The sequence below is a fragment of the Ips typographus genome, linkage group LG4 (genome assembly GCF_016097725.1).
Source record: "Ips typographus isolate SLU linkage group LG4, UJ_Ityp_2.0, whole genome shotgun sequence".
NCBI classification, from domain to species: domain Eukaryota; kingdom Metazoa; phylum Arthropoda; class Insecta; order Coleoptera; family Curculionidae; genus Ips; species Ips typographus.
The window spans coordinates 13,607,349-13,635,254 of record NC_138425.1 but is presented as its reverse complement, the minus strand read 5'-3'; the positions used below and the strand labels follow the sequence as shown (position 1 = coordinate 13,635,254).

Genomic DNA, 27,906 nt, shown 5'->3' with positions numbered 1-27,906 from the left:
TAATTTATTTTTCAAGCCCAACTGTGTATTAAAAATGAAAAGAAGAGGAGAAGACATAACATAACCAATAAAATAACTTGTTGGATGTGCTTTGCTTTGGAAATTAAAAAATGTTTGTTTGGTTTTAGGTTTTAACAGAATTTGTGTGTTTTATAAAGATTTGAGGTGCTGCCCTGATTAAAAATGGTGGGAAAACGAAAGAATGGTATGTATGCCAGTTGCTTTAGGATACTTTATTGAAATACAATATAGGAAAAATACTACAAATACCTGTTGTTGTTTTGAATGTAATGCAATCAACAACATGACATACTCCTACTTATAGAACTAACTAATGCCTTTATGCACTGTATAAGTGATTATAATCTAAAATCCTGATTTGAAAAATAAAGTTTCATTGTACAACAGCTGCCAGTACAAAACATTAAAGCTTTTATTGTCAGTCGAGTTTTCAGTTCTACCATTGAAGTTCAAACAGAGTTTACATAAACCAGTTCTGGTGATTGAAATTTTTCATATTATTTCCTTGAAGCTTTAACTTTTGAGTGACAGGCAGTTACACTTTTAAAATGCATTTAGTTTTTTTATTGCAACTGTCACAGTTTCTGAGAAATTTTTCAAAAATGTGGAAGGTAGTTTACATTCTGCAGTTTCCATTGTTCAGTGGGTCTAATATCTAATACCTAGTTGTACAAATGTTGGGGGTGCTTTTCTTAGGTGTCATATCACCTTTTACCATCCCAAAGTATTTTGTGTTGTGTATCACTGAAGTATAACAACAGTTTTCTGTAATTTCTTGTATAATTTACAAACTTTTTTGTATCCTATTTATTTTTGATAATATCTAGCTGGCACCACTTCAGAATGATTTGCATACAAAAAAAAAATAGTTAACAATCAGCCTAATTAAGCTAGTTTACAGTAAATCTCAATTAAAAACAGTATTTTGTACAGGGTGGCCAGTGTCTTGTAAAGAATAACTAACACTGAATTTTGTTGCAAAAGATTCATAATTTTGTAACCTGAGGGCATTATAGGCGGGCCTTATCATAACTCCTGCTTATAAGTCCGCTGACAGGACTATCAAAGTCACAAAATTCAGGTAAAATAAACAGTAAACAGCATAGGGGACTTTTCAATGCCAGAAACAGTAAATAATTGCTGAATTAGGTGAAACATAAAACATTGTATGCACCACAGGCCTTAGGGAGAGTATAATGTCCATCAGGCCAAAAGAGCCCAAGGGCTCATTCAGGACATTATGTTTTCTCTAAGGCCCTTAGTACATAAATGGTTCTGGCAATTTCCATATATCCTTGGGCATCTTTCTGTGCCTCAATCATTTTTTCTCAGTCCTGTAAGCGCGCACGAGCTTGCTAATGTACTGAAATTTTTTAAACTGTCAAATTGTGCTAGATTTGATGGGATTTCTATGAGGGTTGTTTCTGCGCTGCCTGACAATGTTTTATCTGTTCTCGCCGATGCAATCAGCGCATCCTTTTCTAAGGCAGTTTTTCCATCATGTCTTAAGAGGGCTCAGGTTATTCCTCTTTACAAGTCTGGTGACCGCTCCTGCCCGGCTAACTATCGACCGATTGCCCTGCTTCCGGCACTGTCTTAAGGTGCTGGAGAAGCTGGTCCAGAGGCGGATGATGTCATTTCTGGAGCGTCATGAGCTTCTCAGCCTATCTCAGTTTGGCTTCCGGCCAGCGATGGGCATGAATGATGCTATTTTATTCTTTTCTTCAGGATCTGTATGGTCGCATGAACTCGGTATTTTGCGACTTGTCGAAGGCGTTCGACTGCGTAGACCACCAGATCTTGCATTGGAAGCTTGGAGCTTATGGCTTCCGAGCCGCTTCTTTGTTGTGGTTTCGCTCTTTCTTGTCCGGCCGGAGCCAGGAGGTCTTCATCGGGGGCCATGGTTCCGGAGAGTTAATGTTAACTTCGGGTGTCCCTCAGGGCTCTGTTCTTGGACCTTTGCTGTTCTTGATATACATCAATGATATTGTTTCGCTCCCTATTAACGGACAACTCACTGTTTTCGCTGATGACGCTACCATTCTTTGGAGCGGCAAGAGCGCCGATTCATTGACTACCACTATTGATGGGGACCTCTCCATAATCAAACATTGGTGCAATTCCAACTTACTGTCATTAAATATCAGTAAGACCAAGATCCTACATTTTGGATGCTCATTGCGGGAGATTTTTGTTGAGGGTGCGCCCCTGGAATGAACAAGTTTCTTGGTCTTATTATCGACGACTCGCTTCGATTCGCTGAGCATATGGACGGTTGTGCTCTACACTGGCGTCGGGTTGCCATGCATTGAGGGTAATCTCTGGCAATTTGGATTACCATGTAGCTAGGAGTGCATACTATGCACTGATTGACTGCCATCTCCACTACGGCATAGCTTTCTGGGGAGTTTGTCTCGAAGCCGCTTCAATTCTGTATTTCTCCTGCAGAAGCTAGCATTGAGGTGCTTGTGTCGTGTTGGATACAGGGCCTCATGTAGACCGCTCTTCATTGAACATGGTATCCGCACCTTGTGCTGCATTTTCATCTTAGAGACGATTTGTCTTGTCAGTGGCAAGTTTGGATGTCAGTTGTCCGAGGGCTCCGGCTCGGTGACTCGCAGTAGATTCGTTTTGAGGCTTTCCATTCCTCTTCCTCTCTCTGTTTTGTTTTTATTTTAATAATTGTGTAGGGTGTAATTAATATTGTATGTGTAGTGTAATAATTATGTATGTTGTTGGCTGTGGTTCTCTCGTTCTAGCATGAACGTAGGGCCGTTGATAAGTTCGTATATGGTTTGAAATGACAGCTGTCATATAATAATTGTTTGCAACGTTATCTAAGACATACGCTTTTTGTGACAATTGCCTCTCCTCATCATCATCAATTTATTTAAAACACCTTAATTGCGTTCAGCGATGCTACCACAAAAATGTATGAGGCAAACTTTTCAGAATTTGCGCACTTGACTGTTGAAGAACGTAAAGTCATCACTGTGGCCGAAGTGATTCAGGAACTTATTAAAGCTCATGATGAGAAGCGAAATGTTAACCTAAACGCCCTCAAACATAAAGTCGCTTCTAAATATGGTATAGAAACGTCTCCCAGATTGGTAGATATTATTGCAGCTGTACCACTGGATTACAAAAAGATTCTGGTGCCTAAGCTATTAGCTAAACCCATTAGGACTGCAAGTGGAGTAAGTTTTCTCTATATGTTAGTTTTTGTATTCATTGACTGGTGTTTGAAAATCACAGATTGCTGTAGTAGCTGTAATGTGCAAACCGCATAGATGTCCTCATATAAATATGACGGGTAACATCTGCGTTTATTGCCCTGGAGGTCCAGATTCCGATTTTGAATATTCTACTCAAAGCTATACTGGCTACGAACCTACTTCAATGCGTGCTATCAGAGCTCGATATGATCCATATCTACAAACTAGACATAGAGTTGAACAGCTGAAACAGCTAGGCCACTCAGTGGATAAAGTAGAGTTTATTGTTATGGGAGGTACTTTTATGAGCTTACCTGAAGATTATAGGGATTATTTTATCAGAAACTTGCATGACGCTCTTTCTGGTCACAAAAGTGCTTCGGTCGAGGAAGCCGTTAAGTATTCAGAAAGAGCAAATACGAAATGTATAGGCATTACTATTGAAACTAGACCTGATTATTGCCTACAAAAACACTTGTCCGACATGCTAAAATATGGTTGTACTAGGCTCGAAATTGGGGTTCAGTCGGTTTATGAGGATGTAGCTTTGGACACTAACAGAGGACATACTGTTAAAGCAGTTTGTGAAACTTTTCACTTGGCTAAGGATGCTGGGTACAAAGTGGTTGTTCATATGATGCCAAATTTACCAAATGTGGATTTGGAGAGGGATATTGAGCAATTTATTGTAAGTATTAACACTAGTTTTAAAATTTGAATCATGAGTAAATATTGAAGAGTTTAACACAGGCATAGCAAAGCAAGAATTTTTAGAGGTTTTATGAAAACTAACGTTAAAGTATGGGTTTTTTCACTGGTTAAATGTTTGTTTTCATTTTAAAATAAAAAAATTAACGCGTGTTATGTTTCTCGTGGAACGACACAAGCCTGACTGATATTATGCCTTCATTACTTTTTTAAATACAGGATGTCTTAACGATAGAGTTAAAGTCGTTATCTAATTTGCTTTGAAAGTTACATATAAACGTTCAATATAAAGGTTTTTAAATAATGTTACACTGCTTGAATACCGTATATATTATTGCATTTTTGAATTGTATTTTTGATTGAAAGGACAATTTTAACTTTTGAAAAATCGACAGATTTTAATGTGGCTTAGTTTCATTAGTCATTGGAGTTAATTTATTAACTTTTTACTGTCGTATACTATTCAGGATGGGAAAGAAGCGCGTTCAAAAAAGTTAAGTTTTCTAGTAGTCCCAAATTAATAATAATTAAAATAATAATAATAATAGTATTTATTTAGCGATAATGCTACATGAAAAACAAAACAATACAATACACCCATGTCCCAAAAATTAACCAACAAGCAAATTAATATACATTTTTTCTCAAATGTGTTTTCGCAGTTCTATTTTAAATAGTTGTACATTATGCGATTCCTTTATATTGAATGGCAACCGATTAAATATAGGAAGAAGTCCCATATACAGTAATGAATTAAAACTTAAATTTGATTCACATTTTCTACTAATTATGAAATCTTTACAATGTCTTGTATTATAATTATGTAGGTACGTCAGAAAAAATCTTTTTACAAATGTAATCAGGCAACAAACACAAATACATGGGTATCAAACGATATTTTTTGTTCTACAGGGAGTATGTTGAGTGTTTTCTGCATGGAATTGTGTGTATGGAAGTGTACCTATTACATTTCAAAATTGTTCTCATTGCTCTGTTTTGAACCACTTCGAAACTCACGTATTGTGTAGTCGGGTAGGCTATAGAGAAGTATCGAGCAGAACTGCAGATGCGGTAACGCAATACTATTATACAACATCAACCAAGTATAAACAGACAAATGGTGTCCCACTCTTGAAATAAAATTAATTTTCTTTGAATATTTTCGCATAACAGAATCCGCATGTACTCGGAAATTTAGATTTGGATCGAAAATTACTCCAAGATACTTTATGTTTTTTTCATACGTTATTCTACTTCCGTTCATTTCAATGTATATGTTGTCCACATTTATATTACTAACTCTCTGTTTTCTCCCAAATACGCTGAATTGTCTTAGTAACATTTATACTTATTTTTACACAACCAGATAAACATATTTTTTAAATCATGGTTCAGATCTGGTTGTATTTGCCCCAAATCATTTCCAGTTATGTAAATCATAGCATCATCCGCGAACAGCTCCATCTCACACCTCTCAACCACCCCGACCACATCATTGATATATAATAAAAACAAAAGAGGTCCCAAGACAGTCCTCTGGGGTACTCCATATTTAACATCAATTAGATCTGATAAACAATCCCTATATTTGACTCTTTGTTTTCTGCCATCCAAGTAAGACTTAAACCACCCTAACACATTATGTCTAATGTTCATTTTTTCCATTTTCTTTACTAAAGTATTCCGGTTTACAGTTTCGAATGCCCGTCTCAGATCCACGAGTATTGCCAGTACAAGGTTACCACCATCTATACTAGTTACAAAATTATCACAAACATTTATAACTACTGTTTCACAAGAGTGGTTTTCTCTGAACCCGGATTGGTTTGGTATTATTTTTTTATATTACAGTGACGCAACAGCTGTGTCTTAATCACTACCTCTAATACCTTTTCATAAACTTTCACCGTATTAATTGGCCTAAACTCACTGTGCAGCTTTGTAATTTGTACTTTTGGTAATGGTATGACAGTGGACTCCTTCCATTCCTCCGGAAAGGTGCCAGTTGACAAGGACGCGTTTATAATTTCCAGCAGGCGATTACCCGCCACATTACATACATCTCTTAACACTCTATTTGAAATACCGTGTTGAGCGCCTCCAACATTTTTTAAGTCCCTAACCACCCCTTTTAATTCATGCATTGATATTTTTCGGAACTCAATAAACTCTTCAATTATGGGATATATCATTACAACATCGTCCTGGCTAGTATACTTTGGAATGCTATCGATAATGTCTACAATGCTATTTATAAAATACTCATTGAACTTCCTGGCAATCACATTTTCGTTTACCATTATTACATTGTTAAATTGAATCTCTTCTGGTACGCATTTATTTTTTTCCGGTAATAGGGTTTTTAAACTCTTCCACATTTCTCGTTGATTGTTTTTATTATTATCAATAATTTCTTTAAAATATTGATCCTTCTCGTATTTAATTTGCGAAACAATAAAATTCCGCAACCGTTTATAATCTCTCCAAGTGTTATTGTCTCTTTCCCTCAATGCTCTAACATATAGTCTGTCCCTCTGTTGCATATTTTGTTTAAATTCATCCGTAATCCATTTCTTATTAGCGTATTTTTCTTCATAAGTTATTTTTTTTAATGGGCACAGCGTATTAATTATACAGTGCGTTTTTTTTAACGCGCAACATAGGATTTTACGTGTTAAATTTTTAAGCCCATGTTAGACCATTTTATTTTGGAACTGCAAGTCTATAACTTGACGGGTGTGTCTTTAGTACCCTGAAGCTTAAGTAAGTCTACCAATTTGGTCTAAAAAGTGATTAAAAACTGGAAAAAAATCATTTTTTTTCGAAAAGATTTTATCGTTCCATACTCCCTGTATGCATTGTTGTTCTTTGTTGTTTTTATACTGGCAGGGCAAGTAGCAGGTAGAGTGACATATTTTGACTGCATTATGGCCCGACATCTTTTGAACGTCAAAAGGGCATTTTATGATTGTTTGGAATACTGTTTGGTTTCAAACTGAGGTCACTTTAAACAATTCACTTATAAAAATACCTCTTTTGTTCTTAACTTTCTTGATATAAAGTTAATGATCACCCTGTTTTACTTTCTACGCCAAATTTTACCTGCTACCTGCCGTGCCAGTATCAAAAACAACAAGCACCTATCATACATACAGGGAGTATGGAAAGATAAAATCTTTTCGAAAAAAGATGATTTTTTGCAAGTTTATAATCACTTTTTAGGCCCAATTGGTAAACTTGCTTAAGCTTCAGGGTACGAAACAGCCACCCGTCAAGTTTTATACTTGTAGTTCTAAAATAACATGGTCTGACATGTGCTTAAAAATTTAACACGTAAAATCCTATGTTGCGCGTTAAAAAAAACGCACTGTATATTTCATATAATTAACAAAATTCGTTAAAGTGTGGTTTAAGTCAATATCTCGGGACTTTTTTAGGCATTTTCCAATTAACGTCCCTTGCCTTCCGACAAAGATCACATTAATTTATGACAACAGCTTTTTATTTGTCATTCTAGATCGGGTGTAAGTTCAATATTATCTCTTACATAATCTAAAAATACCCCATGAGCGACAAGACCATACCAGGTGTCTAGAGTCAGTGAAAGAGGGAGAAAAACTTGTGCATAAAAGCAAAAGTTTCAAGGGACTATCTCGGGACGTTTTTGGGCGTTTCTTAATTATAACGTCCTTTCTGTCCGAAGAAGATTCATCCGGAAAATGGATATAACCGTGGTCATTCTTGAATATGTTAGACAAGCCTCATGATTGATAAGACATTACCTTACTTCTTCTTGAGGAAAATTTAACATTTTTCTGTTTTTGCACAAGGTTTTCTCCCAAATTAACTGTGTTTAAACCACATGATATGGGACCTAACCTAACCTAACAGAATGATAGATCAAAGCTAGTGCCTTGATTCGAGATTGAGCACGAATATGTCGCATGTTTTGGATAAGTTTCTTGAGACGCAGGAGGTTTATTGGAAAACGACCAAAAACGCCTCGAGATATGGACCAAAATAATACTTTTCTATGGTAAAATAACACCAAAAGTTGTTCCGGTTGATGTAGCGCACAGTTTATTACCGAATTTTTCCTTAACTTTGAAAAAATTTGCAAAATTAGTTAGTGTAAAGCTGACATTATCCAATAGATCTAAATTAAAACTAAGATATGGATGTGAAAGTAATTGTTGTTCAATTAACTTCAATATTTTATGGGTTTTACGGATTTTCCAAAGAGAAAAAATCAGCTTTGTCATCTCTTAACGTCTTTTAATCAAAAGGATAATTCAAAAATGCAATACTTAATTAAAGGGGTTCTATTTAGAAAAATTGAGGTCGCATTTGGCGTACACAACAGTAATTAAAAATATGCCGCCTAATAGTTTCAAAAAATGTGTCCCTATCATCGATCCCTATTTGCTTGTTTGTTCTTAGAAGCACTGTAGATTATTTAGAAAATCCCTCGAACACGTCAACTTTATTTTCGAAGGAGACGTAGTCACTCAAATCTTAAAATTGCGTCATCGATGACGTGAATGCAGTTTTCGTTGGCGTTTCCTTTATATCTATTTCAAAAGCTTGATTTTGATGTAGAATTTTGTTTTATATTAGGTTCCTGTAAAATAAAGTTGACATTTTTGAGGATTTTTTGAAATAATCCACAGGGTTCCTTAAAACGTCCTTAGTTCGTTTTTGGTGGGCCACCTTGTACAGTATTTGTTGTAGTGTTTGTAATTCTTTCTCTGTAACAGAATTATTAATTACTCTTAAATAAAATTCAGAACAACGTTTAATAATTGGTTTATCTATGTCATTCACCAAAATTAAATAAGTTAATAATAGCTATTTATGTAACCAGTTACGAAAAGATCGATTTTGTGTAACGAATGAATGTTTGTAGGGCGAGCGCAGCGAGGTCCTACAATTTGAATGAGTTACACAATAAGACATTTTTGAAACGTGTTGCATACATAATTTTTTCTAATTTTGACCAAAAAGCGGTAAAAACCATCTTTTAAAGTGATTTAACACAAATATTCACTTTCATAGCACCTTGTATAAACTGTGACAACGACATGTTATGATGGATGTCGCCCATATGTTTCTACGGAAATGCATAAAAACAGGGAGTGATGAAATGAACTTTTCATAACTAGTTACATAAAGTGATACTTTACTACTACTAGTTACATAAAGTAAAACGTTTTGTCACTCTAATCAGTTTTGAAAAGTGTCACTTTATATGCCAAAATTAGAAAAACGTACTTTTGGTGCATTTATAAGAAGTCAACAATTCTTGCAACTTTTTCAACATCACTAGGCTAAAATCATTTTTGATTTGCATTGGTGATACCTCTACTTTAATCGATATTTTAATGAAGTGTAATTTAACTTAGGAATTCTTCGAAAGCCCTTCATTTAGAGCAGACGGTCTAAAAATTTATCCTACCCTAGTAATCAGAGGGACCGGTCTATACGAATTATGGAAAACTGGTCGTTACAAGAGTTATCCACCATCGATATTGGTGGACTTAATTGCCAAAATCTTAGCTCTTGTTCCGCCATGGACTAGGGTATACAGAGTACAACGGGACATTCCTATGCCTTTAGTTAGGTTAAATGTCTTCAATTTGTATGCCCCAAAGCTTCCGTTAAAATGTATAATTTTAGTTCTGGCGTAGAACATGGTAATTTGCGTGAGCTTGCCTTGGAACGCATGCGAGATTTAGGATTAAAATGTCGCGATGTACGTACTAGAGAAGTTGGTATTACTGAAATCCATGAGAAAGTGCGACCTTACGACGTGGAACCGGTCAGACGTGACTATTTTGCGAACGGCGGATGGGAAACATTCTTAAGCTACGAAGACCCTGAACAAGATATTTTGATAGGTCTTTTAAGGTAAGTTGCAATGAGTGTGATTGAGTGAGTGACAGTTGACACTTTAAAAGTTGAAAATTTGACATTTGGTAAAAGTTCATATAAGATTTACGTCCGTACATATTTTGTTTCTCTCAGTTTGCTATAAGCAGAAGAGAAACGGGAAACTGGCCTTTTCTACGTCATGATGTACCATATTTTTTACTAACGGTTTTTTTTTGTAGTTAAATATATTTAGAGCAAAAAAAGAAAAACACATATGTCCTATACTTTTCCAAGTACTACTACTTAGAACTATTTTACATTACAACTTTTTTGTACGCAGTTTTAACAGATTTGAAGAGAATGGTATACTCATTTGAAAAGGATAGAACAAACCGTTCTCGAGATATTTCTTCTGGATTGCCGGTCCAATATCTTTAGTGATTCTATGCAAATGAGTAAAAGCAACTTTAACATATTTCTTTCTATAAGTGTCTTGTTTAAATCTCTTTTGCCTTGTCTATTAAATTACATAGTAACCCTACTTATTTTCTTTACAGAAAATTCTTTTCATGAATTTTAAAAAAGGTGTCGCGTTTTTTTGATGTATTTATCTAACTTTGATGATTAAAACTGTGCTTTTTATGCACGCTAATAAGTAGTATAAGCATTAAAAACGCGTTATTCTACTAAATTAAGTAGAATAATTAAATAATGACCGGTTGCACCGATGTATTTAAGAGTCTCTTGTGGTAAGTCGACTTCTCTATGAGTCTATGATTTTTTATTAATTGATTTGTATTACGTAAAAGTATGGTAAACGTTGAAAGTATCATTTTTAGGTTTTTTGCTTATATCTCGGAAACTATGTGTCCTACCGACAAGTCCTCTCTAAACAAAATGAAAGCTGCTTAAATTTGCTACAAGTTTTATTCCGTCAAGTTTTTTGATATCTTGTAAAGTTTTCGAGATATCCGCTCTCTTCGCTGAATGTGTGTAATTTGTTCTTCACATTTTCGCTTCTTCATTCTTTTTGACCGGATAACCATGCACCGAAAAGCTGAGTGCTGGCTGTAGGGTTTGTTGGTAAGCAAGCAATGGCTAAAATGGTAAATTCAACATTTTCTAACATCAAATTGACTCGGAAAAGACCGAGCTCTTCCTCTTTCAACAGTTATCGGTTCAAATCAACGACGAAAAGATTCCTGTCGACCCATTCTTGCTATTCCGACGTATATCCATCAGCAAAAAACAGACGAAGATTTAAAGCATGAAATACGAATTAGCCCCGTTCCCATTAGCCTTATTCAGTGAAAGTGGGATGAGGAAAACGACTAAGTCAGCGCTGTGCAAACTATTCAATACTACGACGAAGGATGTACATGTCGCACAGCTACAAATCGTATTTGACGGAGGGCTTCTCCTTCATAAAGTAATTTGGCAAAGAGGTGCAAAGATATCGACAATCTGCTAGAGCTACATCCACTTTATCACGAAGAACTACCACGGAAAGAGATGTACTGTAGTCTTTGACGGTTATTCGTCATTTATCTCAAGCACAAAAGTAGCAGAGCAGCAAAGGCGCTATCGACTCAGGAAGTCTGCAGACATCTATTTCAGCGAAGACACCAAGATAAACGTCAAACAAGAAGATTTTTTGTCGAATCAGTTCAACAAAAGCAGACTCATCAACATGCTTAAGGTGAAGCTTGAGGACCCTTCAAGCAGAAAGTGAGGCGGACGTTCTGATTGTGGATAAGGCTGTCGGAAACGACAGCTATCTGCATTGTGGGAGAAGATATCGACCTCATCGTCCTTTTGATGGCTAAAGCTGATGCGTATAAGGACATTATTTTTATCAAGCCTGGACGTGGAAAGATGAGAGATTCCTTATTCTCGTCTCAGCACCAAGGTTTCAAGGACGTGCTGTTTTGGATGCATTTACTGGATGCGATACAACATCTTCGAAAAAGCAAGGTCGCATTTGCGAAGTTGTATCAGAAGTCGCTAGAAATCCAGAAAGCGTCAGCAGTTTTTTCAGATCCTTCCTCTATCACCGCCCAAGTACAAAAGGCAGGTGAAACCTGTATGTTAAAGTGGTATGAAGCTCCAGTGAGAGGTCTCCCTGAATGTCTACAGGTACAAGTCATTCTTGAAATCGGTGGCCACCATCAAACCTGATATCTCTTGTTTTCCTCCCACCGAAGGAGCACTAAAACAGCATTTCCTCAGAACATTCCATCAAGTTCAGCTGTGGCTGGGAAATGACCTGCTTCCTCAGATGTATGGGTGGAAGATTGACAACAACTGCCTGGTCCCTGTGCACCGGACGATATTCTTAAAATGATTTTCTGCTGTTACACGAAAGACTGTGACTGCAAAAAAGCAAGCCTCAAATGTTCCCAAGCATGCCAAAATTGCCAGGGGAACTGCCTGAATGGGGTCCCTCAAGTTGACTCCGAAGATGAGGAGGATCCTGTGACCATTTCTTTACAGTGGTCCGATGGAGAAGACGATAGCGAAACAAAATATGAAAACGTAGACAAAGATATAAGCCCTTCCCCCCTCAAGAAAGCAAGAAATTAACCGAATTCTTCCTACTGTTGTAATGTTTTCCATTAATTTTCTATGACAATAAACTTATTTTTTCTAATTTTGACATATAATGTGACACTTTTCAAAACTGATTAGAGTGACAAAACGTTTTACTTTTCGTAACTAGTTACGAAAAGTATCACTTTATGTAACTAGTTATGAAAAGTTCATTTTATCACTCCCTGTGGGAGGAGTGGGTCCCCAACATATAGGCGACATCCATCATAACATGTCATTGTCACAGTTTATACAAGGTGCTATGAAAGTGAATATTTGTGTTAAATCACTTTAAAAGATGGTTTTCACAGCTTTTTAGTCAAAATTGGTTACATAAATAGCTATTTTATTAGTCGACAGTTGATTATACGCTCAACACTGAAACTGCTTTAACATTTGAAGGAGACAATAGATGAAGTAGTAAATAAATATACATTATTGAAACGATTTTCATGCCCTACAACCCTATTACCAGTATATAGTTTTTAGGTGCATGGGTAAAATTATTCGGTCGAAAAAATAATGAAAAATTATAAAATTACAGACTTTCAAGAGTGGATATCTTGAAAACTATACAAGATATCAAATTGACGGAATAAAACTTGTAGCAAATTTAATCAGCTTTCATTTTGTATAGAGAGGTCACGTCGGTGACTAGGACAAATAGTTTCCGAGATATAAGCAAAAAACCGAAAAATGAGACTTTCAAACTCCCGCCCCCCTCCACCCGGCTCAAGGGCTAAATGCGCGGACTTTTGAAATGTTGACCTCCTAACTAGTCCAAACAAACGAACGTTACGAAGTCAAAAATTGTGTTCCAAGCATGTTCCTCTATACCTTTTCGTTGCCTATACTATCAAGTAACGACTTAGTTGTTTTTTCAATGGTTTCTTTGTGGTAAGCTGTTGAATAATGATAACTTCCGCAGGCTGGTTCTACTTTTAACTGGAACTTTTTGGTGTACGTAGTACGCAGCTCCCCCATGTTGTCCTTCCTCACGACAGAATCATGATTTTAACTTGAAGTTGTTGATTCCGAGTTGTTTCTCACTTTTCCAGTGTCACGTTTGTGAGCGCCTTAGAGTGTGTTTTGTTTTTAGATTCTTTTGTTACTGACGTTGCTCGTTATAAAAAAATTTGTGAGTAGTTTATTTGACATCGGTAGTTTTTGAGTCTTTTCTGATATACCGGACAGTTGATGTCACGCGCCGGATGTTGACTTTCCTGTGCTGTGTATTTCATTTTCACACAGTTAGTACACTTTACACGTTAGTTAGACAAATTTACCATTTTGAGTTTCCAAAACCACTTAGCGATTGCCGGTTGGGCTTGAAGAATCCAATTCTCTTTGGCGGAGTTACGACAAGGTCTCTCAGCTCTGACTTTGATCTCTGTATTTACATTAGGTACTGTTCTCGCGGAGTGAGTTTACCCGTGCGTCACGAAGGCTACGTCATTCATAATCATATGAATCAAATCAAGTTTTCGTCAACAAACCTGTTGTGTTCATATTATAGAAAAGGGCGTGTCTAAAGCTTCGTCACGTTTAAAATTTTGCGTGTATTGTCAGACAGAAAGTAGAGATCTTTGGCTGCAAATTTGCACTAAAACAACCTTATACCAAAGCAAATCAAAAATATCTTGACCTAAATAACATTTTTTGTTTATGAGAAGTCTCCCTTTGGATCATAGAATTCCGTCTAAATTTGAAACCTAATTTATTTACCAAAATTCGCAGAGATGTTTCACCAATATGTAGTATTTCTTTAACTTTAAGCTCTTGATTTAGGTTCTGGATGGTTACATGTTTCTCTAAAATAAATACAACAAATTAAAAATTTAATAAGACATTCTGAGTGATGCTGTTGTATCTCATATCTCATTTTCAGGTTGCAATCCACTTATCTTATTTTAAACCCACTGCAAAACATTTGTTTTTTATTTCAAGAAATTTTTATGAAAAATCTATAATGCAACCCAAAAATCTCAGTCTCTGGAAACAATGAAATGTTAATAGATGTTTCTTACAAAAGTAGATATATTTTACTATTATTAACATACTATCGTTGTACATATAAAAACTCAGTCCGCGAGAACAGTATGTTCAATTTGGTTTGAATTTCGTTATTCATTCTAAACAAATCGTCAACAAATTCTGTTTCTGAGTAGCCTTTTAGGATTACCGTTATCATAAACATTGAATTGCTAACTTCAGTTTCTTTCAGTTTTATATTATTCTTATTTTTCAGTGTGTTCTTCAGTTTCTTTTGTTGACTTTCATTTCGGCTTTCAAAAACTATTGCTTCAAGTGCTTGATATTCTTAAAACTACCATCTGTAATCGATCCTTCAATTTCTTCTTTTAGTTGGCGCATTGCTTTATTTGGGTCTGTAATGTTATCAATTTTAACAATCGTTTCCAGCTTTTTTGAAGTTTTCGGTGTTGTCCACGGTTTCCTGTTCATTATTTGGTTTTGTTATTTCCACATTTTGTGTTACGGCAGCGTATGTTTTTTGTTTGGGCTTAACTGTTTCTTGGTAGCCAGATAAGGGTCTATTTGAAACATCTACTGTTTTCAAAGTTTTTAGTTGCAATGTGTGAGTAAGTAACATTTACATACCTATACAGGGTGTCCCACGACGAAAGACATCGATTGATATTGGAAAAAGTATAAATAGGAGAGTTTTGAAAATTTGGCAAGATACTGATGTGGGCATGCCCAATCTACCTAAAATATTTTCAAGATGTGTGATCGACTTCCGTTTATACCGGATTCGTCACAAAATTCTGACCAACTTTTGTGTACAATGCCCTACTCTAGCCGTTTTCGAAATATTTAATGTTTTTCCAAAAAAGTGACAGTTGCAACGCTCAACATATTTTTGTACTCTGTCAAAACCGTATTTCATTTTGCAATGAAACTTTGGGTTATTGTAAATAAAGGATTTTATTAAACTGAGGGTGCATAATGACCCATTTGTATACAGGGTCGTCAAAAAAAAAACATAAACTTGCCACTAAAAAAAATGAAAAATTTCAAGTTTTTTAAATAGAAACCCACATTTTTTATGACGGAATCATTTTGAGCATTAAAAATTACTATACGTTTCAATTTACTTGCCTATACCTAAATCCAACCCATTTCGTTTTATTTGAGAATAAACATTTTTTATTATTAAAACTCCAGATTTCTTGAAAATTTCTCTTTCTAATTACGTGTGGATTTATGTCACACCAGTAGTGCGAATTATGTCTATTGAACATTCCATTTTTAGTGAATTTGGCCTCGTCGCTCTAAATAATATTATTCAAAAACCATTCTTCTCCATAGTGACTAGTAAGCAAAAACTCACTAAAAACCACTGTCTTCGGAAAGTCAACCTCTTTTAAGTGTTGCACTAATTTAAATAAAAAAGGGTGAAATTTATGTTTCTTCAGGATCCTTTGAATTGAGCTTTAGGATATGCCTGATTCTACAGAAACTTGTCTTATTGACGAAGTTGGATTTGCAACAAAATAGCCGAAAATTGCAATTTCTACATTTGTATTATTAAGGATTGGTTTTGTTTTAATAGCTTTTATATTCACATATCCCGTATTCTTAAAATTTTCAATTATTTGCTTGACAGCTTTTGGTGATGGCTTTGGTTTTTCTGGATAACGAGCGGTAAATACCTCACACGTTCTACTCACAACTTTATCACATTCTCCGTAAATAATAAACAGATTTAAGTAATCTTGGTTTGAATAACGTAACCGCTACGGTATAATTGCAGTTGTCAAAACACTCAAAACTAGTGTTATTAACATGCCCTGCAGGTCTCCAATATCACCGTGTGTCAAAAGCATGACCAACTAGAGTACCAGCTAATCCCAACCATGCAGCCTAATAAAAAAAAGGTTAATTCTCAAATAAAACGAAATGGGTTGGCTTTAAATATAGGCAAGTAAATTGAAACGTATAGTAATTTTTAATGCTCAAAATGATTCCGTCATAAAAAATGTGGGGTTCTATTTAAAAAACTTGAAATTTTTCATTTTTTTTAGTGGCAAGTTAATGATTTTTTTTTGACGACCCTGTATACAAATGAGTCATTACGCACCCTCAGTTTAATAAAACGATCCTTTATTTACAATATCCCAAAGTTTCATTGCAAAATGAAATACGGTTTTGACAGAGTACAAAAATATGTTGAGCCTTGCAACTGTCACTTTTTTGGAAAAACATCAAATATTTCGAAAACGGCTAGAGATAGGCATAGGGCATTGTACACAAAAGTTGGTCAGAATTTTGTGAGGAATCCAAATATGTAATAATATATAGGGTGTTCTATTTAAAATAAGAAAGTTGTGATAGACTTCCGGTATAAAGTAACTAGTTACCTATCCTAATAACTAGTTACATAAAGTAAAACGTTTTGTCACTCTAATCAGTTTTGAAAAGTGTCACTTTATATGCCAAAATTAGAAAAAACATAATTTTATGCAAAATGATCTATTTTAGATTAAGAAAATGCAGCAAGGAGATGACTTACCGACCTGAACTTTTGGGTAAAACCTCTGTTATCCGAGAATTGCATGTTTACGGAAGTGTGGTACCTGTTAGCGGTAAAGATGATGCTAAGTTTCAACATCAAGGTAAATTATTCAAAAACAAGCAAATTTGACGATTTTTAGTAGTAGAATAATTTTAGGATATGGAACTCTCTTAATGCAATGGGCTGAAGATATTGCTCGAAACGAACACCACTCGCAAAAGCTTGCCGTCATATCTGGAGTAGGAACTCGAAATTATTACCGAAAATTAGGTGAGTATGATTGGAACTTTGAAATAACGTTAAAGTTAGTAGTAAACCCAATGACAGAATTCGTGGCAGATGAGTGGTCACGTGTGCATCTCAAAAGAAATCAAATTTATTTTATCCATATCACATTTTGAGAAAATAATAGACATTTATTTTATTAGGAGTATAAGTGATACTTTATGTGACGCAGTATAAAACTTTAATGCCCGGTTTATACTTCCAAATTAATAAATTAAATTAATTTAAATTACATGTGAAAATTAATGTGGTTTATACTTTTCAAGATATGACATATTAAATGACATACAGGGTTTTTCAATGAAAAGTAGCCACCCTGAATATCTTCCAAAATAATTTCTTTGTTAAAAAATGCTGTAAAAAGACACGTCAACAAAGATTGCAAGGGGGACATCTTTTTACGTAGGATTTGAATTTCTGCCATCAGGCCCTTTGCCGCCATAGCCACCCCCACTAAGTTTTCAAACGGCACCATATCCTGTGTGGCACATTGTTGGAAAGGGTATTTCATAAGGAATTAATTGCACTATTTTCGAATTTCTACTTGTGTATATTTGCTTTGAATTGAGACCAAAAAAAATAAAAAATACGTTTTGTGTTTATTTTTTGTTAACTGCAGAAATAATAGCAAATAATAATAATCTTTATTGTGCAAAATATATCTACATCTTACACAAAAGGCTGCCATTCGCAATAGCGTTCTTCCATGGAGCCCGCAAGTAGCATTACAATAACAATTCATATACAGAAAAAAAAAACATATCCCAAACCACTACATATAATCTGACTTAATGATTACAGTTTTGTAAGTACAATCAAACATTGCGCATTTCTTCAAGAAATATGTTTTTTAATCTATTTCTAAGTACCGTTCTGGAATAATTTATTAGTGGCTGATAGAGTGCTGAGTTCAATATTTGAATGGACACTCAAAACTATTCTCAAATTTAGCAGTCCTATGGTATGGGATATCATATTTAACAATACCTCTCATGTTTTGTTCACACTTGACAGATCTAAGAACAAACATGTCATACAAATATTTTGGGATGGCGGTAATAATAACTTTTTGAACAAATAATATAAAATGCAGTCTAACTCTCAAGTTAACTTTCAAAACATCTTTTTGAATGTATAAAGGAGTTATATGATCGAATCTATTATAATTATATGCAAACCGCGTACACATATTCTGTATTTTTTGAATTTTATTTTTCAGTTCTACAGTTAGGTAATTATAATAAACTACGTCGCAATAATCAAACTGTGACATAACAAGCGTGTCAATTAGTTTAAACTTGACATTCTGCGGAAGTATGAATTTAAATTCATACAACCTTTTCAGAATAACAAAAGCAGATGACACTTTTTTGTTCACATGATATTCAAATGACATGCTGCTGTCAAAGACCACTCCCAAATTCCTAGCGCTCCTTACCATCGGTAGTACAACATTATTTACATTAATAACGCTAAAATTATAGAAATTAAACCAATCTCTAACCGTTTTAGACCCCATGATCATGTATAAGCATTTACTCACATTCAGCACCAAACCATTCTTATTTGATCCATTCTTATATGCCAGTGAGCAGCTGAGTATCATCAGCATATAGATGAACAGTACCATGTGAAACATGTCCCGGCAAATCCGCGGTATAAATATTGAATAATAAAGGTCCAAGAATACTGCCCTGTGGTACACCCTTGTTATACGTGGTCAAATCAGATCTTGCCCCATCCAACTCTACTAACTGCATTCTATCCCTCAAGTAGCTCACCAACCAACCGCACACTGCGCCTTCAAAAGCATAAAATCTCAGTTTTGCTATCAGAAGGTCATGCACTACTGAGTCAAAAGCCTTGCTATAGTCCAACAAGACACCTTACCCTGGTCTGTAAAAGCAGATACATCTGTGGCTATCTTACATAATGTTGTTGCGGTACTAAACTTAGGCCTAAAACCAAACTGCACAGGAGATAAAAACTGCCGCTTGTCAATAAAAGCACACAATCAGCCACCAGTTTTTCGAAAATTTTTGCTAAAATGGGTAACTTATTTATTGGTCGCAGTTCGTTGAGCGATTCAATTTTACTATTTTTAGGCAGGGGCATTATTATTGATGTCTTCCATTGACCAGGAAATTGACCCATTGTTAGGCATTTATTAAATAATTGAGCCAGAGCTGTTATTATATGATCAAGGCTAAAAAGCAGCATGTCATATGAGATTTTATCTATACCAATGGATTTAGATTTTATTTTTATAAATGCCTGATAGATGTCCAATTCATTAATCTCAGCAAACTCAAACTGCTCAACACCGCCACTGGCAAATCTCTGGGTATTGTTAAAATAATTGAGCATCTCAACATCATACAAAGTATCAGAATGGACAATGTTCCTGAAATGATCGCTGATAAGATGAACATCTCTCATATGTGATGGAATTTCATAAGATGGCCTGGAGTGCCGGTTATCATTTAATTAATGGCTCAAAATAACCTCCGTTAACTTCCATACAATAATACAAGCGACTTTGGAAGACTTCGCGAACATTTGTGAGGACTTGCGGTGTCAGTTGTCGGCATTCATGTATTATTCTCTGCCTAAGGTCTGCAATATTGGCCGGCTGTGTTGCATAGACTTTAGATTTTAAATGCCCCCATAAAAAAAGTCCAACGGAGTGAGGTCGGGTGATCTCGCAGGCCATTCCATGGGACCACGTCTACCAATCCATCTTCCAGGAATAGATTGTTCAGATATTCTCGAACGGGAAGTGAATAGTGTGGAGGTGCACCGTCTTGTTGGAAAATTAGTTAATTTTCAAATAAATTTTCATCATTTTCTAGTAGCTCTGTTATGGTCGGATCAACAGTGGTGTCAAGAAGCTCAAGATAAGTAGCGCCATTCAAATTACCGTCAATAAAAAACGGACCAACGATGTGGTCTCCTAAAATACCTGCCCAAACATTAAGTTTTTCTGGATATTGGGTATGGGTTTCCCTAAATCAATGTGGATTCGTGTCTGACCAATACCTACAGTTATGCCTGTTCACTTCTTCATTCAAAAAAAAACATACACTCATCACTGAAGCAAATAGTGTACCAGTTCACGTTGTTTGTCAGATTAGTAGACATAATTTCTCAAAATTGTAGTCTTCTATCATAGTCATCTTCATTCCTGAACCAATTTTACCTTGTATGGATGAAAATTGTGTTTTTTTTAAATTCTCCATACACTGCTTGTCGAAACACCCGATGCATGGGAAATTTGATTTAAAGACTGATTATTATCCATTGCAACATGTCCCAAAACAGCAACTTCAATTGGTTCATTAATAATTTGTCTTTCAGGTTGATGTTTTTTTTGTCACTGAACCAGTTTCCATGAATTTTTGCATCAACTTTAAGACATACTGATGACCAATTAATTTATCTGGATGGATTGCATTGAAAGCGCGCGCGGCAGCTCGTGCACAGTCGTTATGTTTGAAATAAAAACGTACAATTTCTATTCTTTCGGCAGTCGTGTAAACCATATTGACAATGTTCCTTCAAAACGAACTTACAAGTTGACCGACAGCAGTTTGACCAAAATAACAAAAAAATGTTTTTATTTTTTTTGGTCTCAATTCAAAGCAAATGTACAAATAAAATAGTTCAATTAATTCCTTATGAAATACCCTTTCCAACGATGTGCCACACAGGGTATGGTGCCATTTTAAAACTTAGTGGGGGGTGGCTATGGCGGCAAAGGGGCTGATGGCAGAAATTCAAATCCTACGTAAAAAGATGTCCCCCTTGCAATCTTTGTTGACGTATCTTAGCATTTTTTAACAGAGAAATTATTTTGGAAGATATTCAGGGTGGCTACTTTTCATTGAAAAACCCTGTAGATGTGTTTTTGACTTTGACATATTTTAGACATATTCTAACCTAAAGAGGGTGAAAGATTCATGATTTTGTTCATGAAAAAGTTGAGCTATAACATAATCATTTGAAAAATTAAAAATAATAATCAGTGGATAAAGTTTTCTTTGGCTGTGATTACCGCACTAGTCGGAATTGGTGTATCCTTGACAAAACTATGAAAAAGAATTTGGAGACAAAACCGATAAACAGGGAATGAAGGAAAAAAAAACAAATAAAGGCGTATTTTGGCGAAAGTATTAACCTGTGTTTTAAGCTGTAGTAACAGTAACATAGGCCATCTTGTTTTATCAGAATGAGTTAAAATGAGATAGGCATTACTAGTAAATACTCTAGTAAACACTGACGCCAAAATACGTCTAAAGTTTCACATTTTATCACAACCAAAAAAAAAAACCAGGGTTTAGCTGGCCCGGCTGGTAGTACCCTGTCAGGGCCCGTTGTTTAGGGTACAGACGCAGACCACAACGGCAGTGAAGATGGACTTCGGTACGGCGAAAGTGGCAACCATGCTTTTAGGATAAATAAGAGCGAAATTCCTGCCTTGCAATGAGGCGCGGAAAACGCCAAATGCTAGAGGAAGACAACCTTAATGACCAATCACCCGGCCCTCCTGGATGGCGGTTGAGGCATCGGGCCAACCGCTCACTCGGAAAAACAAATAAGGTTCAAAACTCCAGTAACAAGCCTCGGAATGGACGGAAACAAAAACGACCCAAGCTTAGGAAACGGTCTATAAATATCGGAACTTGGAACGTACAAGGCATATCTTGAAAAGTGAGTTAAATCACTTCTGATCGAAAAAATCTCAATATCGACACAACAAGGGGTGGATATTCTGATCCGCAAAAGGCTCAGGAAGAATATTACGTCATGGACGAACGGATAATAAAGATGAATTTAATTCTACAAAATCGTAAAATTACAATAATAGGGGTATACGCCGTCAATAACGATGCACCAATGCAGAAAAATGTGGAATTTTATGAGAACCTCTCCTCTCAAATAACAAAAATAGGAAACTCAAAGGAAATTATCCTCCTTGAAGATTTTAACGGCAGGACAGGGAAAAAAAGAAAAGATAACGTTGTTGGTCAGTTTGGAGAAGACACAACAAACGATAATGGCAACAGATTGATATCAATAGCAGAACAACATGAACTGAAAATATTAAATGGCTTCATCCAGCACCCATGGATCCACAAATATACATGGACACAAAATATGAGAGGCCTGAAATTGATCATCGATTATATCCTGATACGCCAAAAGACCGACTTAAAGGTGCAAGATGTGAGAGTCCACAGAGGACCTACGGGCGGTAGTGACCATTATTGGCTCGGATCTAAAATCTTATTTCCGTGGAGATGAGAAGATGCCGAGAAAAGTCCAAAAATCAGAAGTAATAACCACTACTAGATACAATCTGTCAAGTTTAAACTATGAGAGCCTTAGGGTCTTGTACCAAAAAAGATTAGACGAAAAACTAGATCGGGAACGTTTTAATGATAATGAACAACACTACAAACACATAAAGGATTGCATTCATGCAGCTACAAAGAAGGCGCTGGGTCTGTATGAGCCAGAGAAATGGAAAAAAACCATATTGGTGGGACCAAGGGGAGTCACAAATAGAAGTTAAAAGAAAGGCTTACAATAAGTTATTAGCAAAGGTCCGAAAAATGATCTGCCAAAGGAAAAACGACGCGTGGGAAAGAAATTGTTTGAGAATAAATACCTACTTGGGAGGTACTAGAAGCACTGAGAGTTGGAGACTACTGAAGTGGCTAAGACGAGATAACAAAAGGGACATAATATCACCGATAACGCTAGAAAAGAGGGATGATTACTTTAGCAAGCTCCTCAAAGAAAATAGGTCACACTTTCAAATCGAAGATGAAAATGAAAGAGAAAATGGAAAATCTGCTGGACCTGGGAATATTCCGCCAACAAACTTTTTAAACAACTTACCAACTTATATCAAAACTGCATCAACGGAGCGGAAGTACCTGACGAATGGAAAACATCTTATATGTCGACGATCCACAAGAAGGGAAGCAGAGAAGAATGCGACAACTACAGAGCCATATCAGTGCAATGCTCAATGGCTCGAGTATACGAAAAAATACTTACTAAGAAAATCGAAAATGAATACAGCGACTTTGAAACGGAAGAACAAGCCGGCTTCAGAGCGGGCGATTTCGATCGAAAAGGCATACGATAACATCCCACAAAGCAAAATCTGGGAAGCCCTAGAGAGGACTAACATCAACGTCAACTTAATTAAAGCCATAAAGAATCTTTAAGGGCAATACAACTAGAATAAAAATAGCAAAAAGTATATGAAAAGGTTTTAGAGTGGATAAGGGGACGTTGTTTAAAATATATCTGGAACAAGCTTTGAAAGCATGGAAACGAAAGTGTAAAGATATGGGCACCCTACTAAATAACACAACTTTATATACTTTGAGCTTTGCAGACGATCAAATGACAATCAGAAGAATAATTTTGTTTACGTTCAAGATGAGTTGTAATTGGTCTATTTCATATCGCACAGTTGCGGAAAGTCTATGATTCTGTATTCGTTCATCAGTTGGCATTGCCTACTTATCCGTTCTCTAAACTGTTAAGGAATGAACTAATATCCCTGTAGGAGTAGAAAAATAACTATTGTCGCATGCGGCACGATCGCATGCATAAAATTGTTGATGATGCTTATAACATGCGGCAGAAATTGCCAGTTGCATCACAAATGGGTTCAGAGTATCGAGGTAGCATGCGGCTTGATGGCCTGGACTTCAGAAAAAACGCATAATTTAATTGAAAAAACCGAAAAAATAGCATTTTGTGAAATCTAACTGATCCAAATTATAAAGATAATAAAAAAGTTGTCGCGGGAATTGAAAAATTCCTGCAAACTCCTTACATACTTCAGGAATAAACAGCGATATAGCCAGAGATCCTACAAGTACATTAGCGAACGATACGAGTGTCCGGTGGCTAAAAACCTCAATGTACAATGGAGTTTTACTTCAGCTGGGAGGCTGTTTAAAAATTAGTCTTGGTTTTTGAAATTAGGGGAGCTTGTTTAAAAGGTAATCAAAATCTGGTTTAGTAATTCTCGTGAAATTGTTAAAGTAAAAAGCATCATCTGCAAGAAGTTTTTTGAAAAAAGTCGTCGTATTTAAAAACAGCCTGTCTACACCATATCCTTCTTTAATTACGCTTTTTCTTCGCAGCTGCAATTACATCTACCGACATCTTTGAAAAAACTGATTGAAAAATTGAAGCAATCGGTTGTTTGTATGTAATTAGGTTAGTCGCATGCTGCGGCAAAACCCGTTTGCAGCCAGCAACTTAAAAAATCGGGAACAGCAATTTAGTTTCTTGCAGCAAGCAACTAGGTTGACATAGTTGCCTCATCAATATATAATTACAAAAAATGCCGCTAAAGTTGAAGTTATAGAACGTTTGAAAATAAACCTTTTTATTACTCAGGTTACGAACTTGAAGGACCTTACATGATAAAAAGCTTAAAGGACAGTGAATACTACAGTGCCCAAGAAGTCTCTGACGACGACAAAATAGAACAGACCTCCTTTAATGACGTCAGTTTTAAGTTATGTTTGGATGTCGACGCAGAACATATTAATTGGATAGGCAAATGGAAAAATGAACATGAAATAGCTACAGAAGATTAATAAAAATTATTAATTTATATTATGATTTATTATAAACGTTTTTTGGAGTAACAGATTATTACTTTTATTGTTCATTATTATATGCGGTTTTCCAAATATTAAATGCTTTTTATTTTAACTAGTATTTTTAGATACATTAAGACAGGATGTCACAAATTTGTGTGTAAGTATATAGGAATCTCAAAAACGGTGAGAGTTACAAAGTTGGTTAAATTATGATAAAATTGCGAAATTTAGAGTTTAATATGCAGACTTAAAATTTCAAAGTTTAGAAGGTTTCATTTTTTTGATGATTTGATAACAAAACTAAAAATAAATGACACTTTACCATTGCCGCTTTTCCTTCTCTACAATGTGGCAATACCATATTTACAATCTGACGGTTTTTTACCATCATCACCATCACAGGTGAGTGAAGAGACCAGGAAAAGGCTGGAGGAGGCGGGCTGGCTCGTGTGGTACGAGTTGGTCACCATAAAAGTTTTTAGGGTGACCCCTCACATGAGGCGGCCGGCCCCATCTGCTTCTTCCCAAATGCCCGGCGTACGTACACTTTATCATGACACTGTGGGTAAGACAAATTAATCTTCAGCACAGCCGGAACGCCATCGCCGAACTGGCCAGCGTTCTGGTAGGACGGAAGAAACAGGTGGTACTAATACAGGAACCTTATGTCGGAAAACGACGAGAGGTCTCGTAGCTGTATAATAATATCCAAGGACCTACGCGTCACCCATATGACGCAGCTAGGAACCAGGAATATCACTGCAGTACTACTGGAAAATGAGGACAAAGGCATTAACCGTACGGTTCTAATTAAGGTCTGTCCCCACTATACCGTACCATCCTAGGACCGTTACCGGACCGTGTCATCACTATGCAAACTATAGGGGATGTTGGACGGATGACGGAACGGTCTAGTGGGTATTGTCTGATTACTTTACATGCAAAGAATTTTGGTTTGCATTGGTCGGTACGGTGTAAGTGGGCAGAGACCTTTAGTAGTATCTTTCGTATTGGGAGATTCACACACTGTTGGGAGACGTTGCGCAACTTCTCCCAATGGAAGATGTCTAAAGTAATACAATTTGCAAACAGCGCATAACGTCATTTGGGGAAGCTCTGATACAAACACCAGTGGTGCTGCACTGTTTGACAGGAGACGCGGAGCCGACGTTTGTCAATCGAATCCGACAGGAAGTCATTGATATAACGCTGGCCACCTGCAATCTGTCTACTAAGGTGAAAAACTGGAGAGTGTCAAACAACATAACGATGTTAGATCATCGCATCAAGACGTCATACCTAAAAAGAGGAACCCGAGGAAAGCTGATTATTCTCAATACAGAGACCACCTTAGCCAGTCCATGGAGTTCTTTGAAGGTAACATAACCTCCAGAGAGGAGCTGGAATTGTGTGCGAACTCAAGGCGGTTGGAAATTCTACGGTTCCGTGGCGGACTAAGACCCTTCAGCGTCTGATGGTAGGAGGGCTTTCCACCGAGCTACCAAGGGTAATCGCAACGAAAACTGGGAAATTTACCTCAAAGCAAGGAGAGAATTTAAGAAAGGAACTACGAAGGTCCAGAAGAGCAAGGTGACAGAAGTTCTGCGGCGAGGTTGAATTCCTGTCAGATTCAGCTCGGCTTGCAAAGATTCTCAACACAGGTAAAACTCAGAATGAGATAGGAACTCTAAAAAAGGTGAAACACTTTCCACGCGACGGCGGCGCGATTATCAGGTAATCCTAGCAAAACGGAGATCATGCTCTTTACAAAGAGAAGGCAAATTAAGGATTATAGGCCGCCAGTCTTGTACGGAAAACCTCTTACACTTGTGGAAGAGGTTAAGTACTTGGGTGTAACCTTAGAAAGTAAACTCACGTGGAAACCTCAAGTAGACAAAGTTATACAAAAGGCCACTGTCACTATGTGGCATTTTCGCCGGGTTCTGGGAAAAAACGGGCCTAAAACCACACGTTATGAGGTGGTATACACATGCTATTGTTATACACGGCCGTTATAACGCCGAAGATCTGTTATGATTCCTTGGTCTGGTATGCGGCGGAGGAGAAGACCTTCGTATCCCAGAAACTGGCGGGTTTGCAAAGACAAGCTTGTCTGAAAATAACCGGCGCAATGAGGAGGTTCTGGGCCTTCCTGAGTTACCTCTGTAGATACGTAGGGAGGCCGCTGCGGCGCTACAGAGGATGGAATGCGGCTCTACAAGGCGTGACAACCATCTATTCCAATCCGGGGGGCAAAGGTGGTCGCAGCTGACGTAAGTGTGACTTCTCGAGAAGGGGTGCAAAGCTAATACACCGGGGCGGGAGTGTACCGACAAGACACCAACAAGGGGGCTTCTTTCAGGCGGAATGGTTTGCAATCCTCGAGGTCGCCACAAGCAAGGAAGTTACAGAAGGACGCGAGGAAGTGATCGAGATCTACTCCGACAGTCAGGCTGTCCTAAAGGTACTTTGTAGTAACAGGATGGGCAACAGACTGATTCAGGAATGCTGGGATGCCTTGAAGAAAGTTGCAGAGCAGAAGCAGGTAAACCTAGTGTGGATTCCGGCACATATGGGGTTTGCGGGAAACGAGCGTAGGAATTGATTGGAATCCCAAACGACGCTAAGGCAAAATTCAAATGGTTGATATCAAGGAGTCGCTGGGCCTTAAAAACACTGGTTGCGGTTCTGACAGGCCAATGTGACCTAAACATACATTTGCATCTACTAGGAGTTGGTGCTAGCCCTGTTTGTTTACAATGTGGAACGGCGGAGCTAACATCATATCACCTATTTGGAGTCGGCCATCGCTGGTCATCTATGAGGAGGTGCTTTCTTGGGGCCTCCAAACTCTCCTGCAGGGAACTGTCTTCCTTAGAGTGGGGACGGATCCTTGCCTACGTCTCGGTGGCGTAGGTCAGGGTGGTAAGGTGGGGATGGTTTGAGGGAAAAAGGCCTAAGGCCTACTCGCCGGACCTTTTAGGGTCCCCACGCATTATTACTACTACTACCATCATCAACTTTAATTTCTCTAATGGAC

General features: G+C 36.8%; 1 protein-coding gene across 1 annotated transcript; it reads left to right on the top strand.

Moving 5' to 3' along the window:
* The first annotated feature begins 38 nt into the window (after positions 1 to 38).
* On the top strand, positions 39 to 24,963 carry Elp3 (elongator complex protein 3). The gene is made up of 8 exons (XM_081979211.1): positions 39 to 205; positions 2,974 to 3,218; positions 3,277 to 3,924; positions 9,347 to 9,564; positions 9,621 to 9,851; positions 16,908 to 17,041; positions 17,098 to 17,211; positions 24,658 to 24,963. Exons 1-8 carry the CDS (start codon positions 184 to 186, stop codon positions 24,858 to 24,860), a joined length of 1,815 nt encoding a protein of 604 aa, XP_081835337.1. The 5' UTR covers positions 39 to 183; the 3' UTR covers positions 24,861 to 24,963.
* Positions 24,964 to 27,906: the final 2,943 nt, after the last annotated feature.

Excerpts from the sequence above, each read along its gene's own strand:
- Elp3 (XM_081979211.1), top strand. The coding sequence starts at position 184 with ATGGTGGGAAAACGAAAGAATG. Across the intron at positions 206-2,973 it reads GGTGGGAAAACGAAAGAATG|AATTTGCGCACTTGACTGTT; the intron begins GTATGTATGCCA and ends CAAACTTTTCAG. Across the intron at positions 3,219-3,276 it reads CCATTAGGACTGCAAGTGGA|ATTGCTGTAGTAGCTGTAAT; the intron begins GTAAGTTTTCTC and ends TGAAAATCACAG.